The 7080-nt window shown below is 34.4% G+C and overlaps 1 protein-coding gene across 1 annotated transcript; it reads right to left on the reverse strand.

Moving 5' to 3' along the window:
* Positions 1–5837: 5837 nt before the first annotated feature.
* LOC133335205 (probable vesicular glutamate transporter eat-4) lies at positions 5838–7012 on the reverse strand. The gene is made up of 5 exons (XM_061543507.1): positions 6947–7012; positions 6714–6899; positions 6470–6655; positions 6194–6406; positions 5838–6131 (listed from the first exon to the last, which is right to left on the reverse strand). Exons 1-5 carry the CDS (start codon positions 7010–7012, stop codon positions 5838–5840), a joined length of 945 nt encoding a protein of 314 aa, XP_061399491.1.
* Positions 7013–7080: the final 68 nt, after the last annotated feature.

Consider the following 7080-nt stretch of genomic DNA (forward strand, 5'->3'; position numbering starts at 1 on the left):
GATTGACAACTGGAGAAAGGAACAGGTGAGAGTAACAGTGTGGTCAACATGGCAATAAGAAAAACGACAAAGCGTGTTTTTTTTAACGAATACCACCTGAACCTTAAGCGTTTTTTAAAGAATATTTTTCTAAAGACCATCGGAAGCAATAAGGATGAATTTTTATAGAATGTTTTTTAAGACGATCAGAGGGCAATAAGATTTTTTTCTAAGGGCCATCGAAGGACAATCAGAGGGAATCATTATAGAATATTTTTCTAAGAACCACGAGAAGCCTAAGCGTGGATTATTAAAGAATATTTTTCTGCAGACAACCAGTTACCTTAGCGTGAATTTTTAAAGAATATTTTTCTATGGAACACCAGAAGAAAAATCGAAGCGTGGACTTTGGTAGAATAATGTTATGTACCATCAGTGAGCAATATGCACGGTTTTGTGGAACATTGTTTGGGACTATCAGAAAGCGAAATGTGTGAATTTTTAAGAATACTTTTCTAAGAATTTTTTGGCCATAATCAATTTTTACCCCAACACAAGGTGGAGTGTATATTGAATTTAACATTGCGAAATATACACCGGAGATTCACACATTAAGTACATGTTTTCTTGATCCGAATGAAATTCTATGTCGATTTATGCATGCCCGTCTGTCTGTTTTAAAAAAATGATCAAAATTGGTACACTTTTTAAGGTAGCCATAACATAACACTACATTCCAAATTTCGGTATTTTGGGAAGATCTTCAATTGAATCGACTGTAATTTAAAATTTTTGATTCTTATTGAGTAGGAAACCTCCCTACCATAATTCGGTATTTTGGGAGAACAATGGATATTTTTTCTCAGAAGTGGCTGTAACTTTGGCATTTTTCGATGTAGGTCCATATTTTGGCATTGATTTACAGTGTCATTTTCGCCATATGAAGCTCCTGACCTTTTACAAAGAATATTTTTTATAAGTACAATCAGAATAATTAAATTGAAGTTTTGAAGAATAATCAGAGAGCAATAGTTGTGAGTTTTAGAACTCAATTTTCAAGTTTAACATATAGGTTGCCACGTCCGTCTATACAGCTGACTCATAACCATTCAAAATGTGCATTATGTTCATACGACAATTTGGTCACCCTAATTGTGAGCTCATCCGATGTGCTTCTCTTAATTTTCTTTTTCCGATGCTATTTCCAAATCCAAACTTTAACTGGATCACAATCAGATTTTTTTAACAGATATCCTCATTGTTGACCATTTTACATTAAACTCCGGAAATACATAGACCGAAGAAGAGAGACAGTATATTGGTGTATGTACTCGGATATGAAGTCATACGCAAATATTTACATGGGTCTACCTATACGCAACGTCGACTTTTAAAAATAGACTTTCGATTTTCCTCATAAATACTGATATTCCATCACAAAATCCAAATTGCCCACATTGCAGAACTTTATTTTATCTTTTGACAACAACTCTATATGAGTTAAATTCTATGCCCATTTTGTCTTAGTCGCTAATAGTCCCAAATCGATGTTGGACTATATAAAAAAATTGACTTTTTAGCCAAAAATCGAAACAGTCTAAAAAATATTTTTTGATCAGAGAAAAAATCGAAAAATGTTGACTCTAATGCGGTCCCTAATAATGCTCCGCTTATAGGTTTATTTTTCACCATAAGAGAAACCAAACCACTGGTAGGGTGTGATTTGACCAACATATAAACAACTGTTCAAAATTGCTGCCATTAAATCGGATATTACTTCAAAATATAAGCTGGTTATGCTACAAACACTTTCAAAATACCGTCAAAAATGGCGGCATTGTTATATGGTTTGATTAAATATGGAAAAGAAAAATTGTTTTATCAAGGCTTGGTGCAATCTAACGAGTTCTATAATTATATCTAGAAAATTATTGACAATTATTTTTTAACACGAAAATATTTTTTTCTTTGGATTACTGTTGCAATTTATTTTTCTTTTCGCCTACCATATTCACTAAAATATTTATGGGCTATAATCGCGATAATTATATTTTGGTCAATATGGTCAATATGTTTGTTGGCCGTTTCTATTTATCTCCAATATCTTAGGATCTTGATTTCGATTGGGAAATCTTTGGTTGTAACATCTGTGGAACATGTGATGTTCTCTTGTAATGTTGACGTATATACATACGTCAACAGTACAAGTTTGCCCTGTTCCCCACTATATTTTTGCAACTTCCAAAATTTATTACTTTTAATATAAATTATTTATTTTAAATAATATTATATTTTAGTTATTATATATCTTCTTAACTAGCTTCAAAAAATCCTACGACGCACTTGATTTTGCGTTTTTTTAATTGCGAATGTCAGCAATTTCTTCGCAATTGACAACACTGTTTCTCTTATTTGTCTCTTCCTTCAGTTGACAATCATAGAAAAACGGCGGTTGGTCGCGATTTAATTTCGTTGTCCGTAATTGTGTAATTTAATTGAATTTATTCAACAATTATATTATAAAAATTGTGAAAAAAGTGGTAACTATACAATATTGTATGTATATAAAATAAAATATTTGTTTAACAAAGTGTTTTTAATTGATATATTTAAATAAAAATAAAATGCCTTATTGTGCCTTGTAATGTGAAGGCAAAATTGTTGTGCTTTGCCTATTTATTAGTGTACGTGCGTGTGTGTGTTGAAAGGAGATCTTCGTGTTGTTGTTACATTTTAACTGCCGGCCGTTATTTCTCGTGCGCTTTAACAGTGATCTCGTTAAAAAAGTAACAATTAAAGAAATAGTGAGAAAGGGGAGAATTATTGGAGAAGAGTATCAATCACAGTGAATTCCCATATATTGCAGCTAGTGTTCTTTATGTTGTTGTTATTGGAGAATAATGGAGCAAATGCAGCGTGCAAAGAGGTATTTTTTTGTTTTGATTGTATGACAATTAGTAAATAAGTAAAACGCACGTTTACACAGAGGGGTCAAGATTATCTCGAACATTAGTAGTGTTATGATCTAAATTTAAAATGTTTATATCTTTATTAAAAATAGTCCTATTGAGATGAAATAAAAATAATATGGCATCTTTTACTTCTACTTTCTTAAAAAAATACTGCACAAAAAAACTTGAAAAAAGGTTTCATTTGAAAAAATCAGAATATGCAATATTAGGCTATACAAAATGGATCCAATTTCTTATGGACGGTTATGTTAATTTTAAAAGAAATGTATTGAGAGAAAATATTTGGAAAATATTTGTGTTTAGTAAAATCTTTGGTATAGAGCGTTGAAATTCTACACGTATGTACAATCTTTGCTAAAACTCCTAGTGTTCCAAATGCTTTGAACAGGAATTTAAATTGTTAGCATGTTCAAAATACTTTGAAATACTTTGTATTACAGAAGATTTGATCGTTAGAGTGTTTTAAGATTAGAGATTTCATAATTTGAACATCACTGTACGTTTCCCTTTTTTTTTTTTTTGATAGTTTGTGCTCATTTTTCAACAAAATTAGCAAATATTCCAAACCAAAATAAATTTTATTGCCGTATTTTTAGCCTATAATAAAAGTAGACTCCATACAATGGTTCCACCAAGTGAATTGAGGATAATTTTACTTCTCAAATGATGTAAAATCAGACTTAAAAACAAAAAAATTAATATCGGTCCACATTTTGCTATAACGCCCATATAATGTTAACCCCTAGCAAAAACTTTAAATATTGGATCATGTTTCGGGGTAGTTCTCATTTAACATTATTCGGTATTTCGGTATGTTTTTCAACCGATTATATGGATTATCATTGGATGTCAAATCTTTCTATCAAAAATTATAAATATCGCTGCACTACTAAATTCGAAATATACTGTATCGAAAATCAAATTTTCAATCCATGAACATAGTTTAGAATGTCCGATATTCATTTCATACATCTAACATCTAATCACGGTTAAAGTCCGAATCAGGTTTTTTTCTTACTTATTTAGCTGGCTTGTTACAGAACGGTTGTTCCATAAGGCTCGCTTTTTTATGCCTTTTAAGCTGGGGCATTCTCATTCATTCGCATAACATGACATAGCCACTGTAGTAGCTGCAGCTCAATAAGACTGACTATGTCCATTCATTCGACGCCGATATCCACCGTCGACGCAGATCGGCACGTAGATCTTTCGAAGAATTTGTCTCTCAAACACCCCATGCGCTGCCTCATCCGCTTGCGTAAGTACCCATGCTTCAGATCCATATAACAGCACGGTCAGCGTCTTGAAGAGTGTGAGTTTGGTTTGGCGGGAGGTGGCCTTGCTTTTGAGTTGTTTGCTCAGACCATAGTATCATCTGTTGGCCATCACTATCCTTTCCGAATTTCAAACTTAATGTCATTCGTTTTATTTATGGCGGTACCAAGGAATATAAAATCTTTTACTTCCTCGAAGCTGTAGTTCTCAAGTTCAACAGTTGGTCCGAGTCTACTGGACGTCTTGCGCGTTTATACCATCTGCTTGGTCTTCTCGCCGTTTACTGCCAGTCCCACTTTGGCAGACTCATTCTCAATTTGTTCAAAGGTGGCTGTTACCGCTCGCAATGTTCGACCCATTATATCGATGTCATCGAGGTTTGCCAGGTCTAAAGCCGCTTTGTATGGCCCAAGGTTGGCTTCAGTCGTTCACACAGCACAGTGGATAACACTTTATATGCGATGGGAAGCAGACTAATTCCTCTAATTCTTAATCAGGTTAAATTTTCGATAATATATCATACACATTTAAATAGTCTTGCGGCACTATCTGCCAAATTTTTTCTAGTAATATTTCACATGCTTGGCAACACTGTCCATTAACTTCAAGTAGACAGTATTTCGATGTGCAATGTTGCCAACCATGTGAAATATTATAAAGACAAAATCGACAGATGGACATGACAAAAACAATGATTTTTGTTTGGCTACATCTCCTTATTACTGCATCATTGTAGAAACTATGACAGTTAATCGGATAGTCAGCTGTGCTAAATGGATTACCTATTTATTGTGCCATGACGTTTGGCACAAAATAAAAATTTTGTGTGCATACTAACAAACATCAGCTGATTGAGATTTAGATCATCATTAGAGGTATTTGTAAAAAGTTAGGGTGTATTTTGGGGTTTCGTTAATCGAGTGGATTTAAAAACGTATATGTAATGTCGACTATCTATAACGCGATTTTTTTTAGTTGAAAAGTCTAAAAATCGAAGTCAACTTCTGCGATTCGAAACATGGAATTTGAAAAATTATCCGTCTTTCATTGTTTTTTTTCTTCTTTTGAAATAAAAATATATTTTTTAATAATAATAATTGTAAATAATTCTTTTATGCTCTCCTTGTGTTTGGTTTGGTTTTAACAATAAATTGTAAATAATTTTTATATGTAGGTATGCAGATTTTTCTTTTTTAAACAATTAATGATATTTTTAACGATTTATGTTTAATGTTTTAGTTGTTGTTCTTGTATATTTTCTTTAGTTAAATTTGTTTTAAATGTTGTTGTTTTTTCGTACTTTGGTTTCGTTACTACTTTCATTTTGTGTGGATTAGCAGTTTGTTGTTGTTGTTATAATTATTTTTTGGTTGTTGTTAATTATATATTTGAAATATTGATTGCTTTTTTAAATATATGTTTATAATGTTATTGTTGTTGCTGTTGTTTACTATTATTAATTTGTCTTATAATCCATTAACATTTTTTTTGTGTTCTCTGTGTCACCCCCTTTGTTTAACGGCTATCTCTTACCTGATATATATATTTTTATGTTAGTCCTGTTTGTATGTGTGTGTATCGTAGTGGGTGGGTGATTGGCGTTGAGGTTTTTTATTGTGTCTGATATTGAGGATATTGTTGTTCATATGATGGCATTTGTGGTAATTGTCCCAATGTCCCTGCTGCCGGAGCTGTGGCTGTACTTTGGCCAACAGTGTAATCGTACGAGGCATATGAACCCGTTGCCATACCCCCGGCGGCGACATCAGGTTGCATGCTTTCTTCGGCAATGGTGGCACCAGCCATGGCAAATGGATTATTGGCCACGTGTCCTGTCGCTCCATAATTAACGGTATTCGATTGTTGCATTTGACTTTGTTCCGTATATGGTGGTGGGGCTTCACCCTGCAAGAGGAGACAAAAATTAATAATTTTCATAATTTTGTAAAAATTTATTTCAAACTTACAAATGAGGTTTCCTTCATATAACCCGCAGCACCCGGCTGATTAGGATCTTCGGTAATTGCACCCATGGGAGGCGCCCATACTTTCTGTTCCTCTTCAGGTGGTGGCTCGGCCCAGGGTTGTAATTCGCCAGAGGCAAAAATGGCATAGAATGTACAGCCAACTAAATGAACACAGGCGGCCAGGGTAAAGACAGTGGTCCAACAACCTTCAGGCTACAAAAATAAAATAAATTCTAAATTCTTCCAAGAAAAAAAAAACGTTTTCCCTTCACTTACATTCCTTTGTATTAGGCCATCCAAAGCATAGGGTACAATAATACCCGCCAATGTGCCAATACCATTTGAGAGACCCATCAAAATACTGGCATAACGGGGGGCAATATCCAAGTGATTGACATTATAGCCGGATATGGCAAAGCCCGAAAAGGCCACACCACAGGTCAAGGCAAACATGGCACCAGTCTAAAAAATAAACAAATAAAATAAAAATCCCCTAGAAATTTCCCATCTCCCCACTTACCGCCGTATCCGAATGGGCCACAAACAAGAAAAATATACCCTCCATACCGAAACCACCACAATTGAAAAGCTTTCGCACATTTGTCGTCGACATAATGCCATTTTTACGCAAATGATCTGCCAGCATACCACCAAACGGTACAATCGTGGTCATAATCAAATGGGGCAGCGACCCCACAAATCCGGCCTGAGCACCAGCAAATAGAAATTCCACGAACGGCAGAAGTTCGCTACAATGATGGCATAGACCGGCATCGATCGCATCATTTCACGCCATGGTGTTGTCCTCAGATTCGGCATTGTTGGATGGGCTGAAGTTTCACCCAGCGATTTTTCAATATATTTCAATTCGGGTATACTAATGGCAG

The sequence above is a fragment of the Musca vetustissima genome, unplaced genomic scaffold (genome assembly GCF_032173495.1).
Source record: "Musca vetustissima isolate MV318-11 ecotype Yass unplaced genomic scaffold, APGP_CSIRO_Mvet_v1 utg37579, whole genome shotgun sequence".
Lineage (NCBI taxonomy): Eukaryota > Metazoa > Arthropoda > Insecta > Diptera > Muscidae > Musca > Musca vetustissima.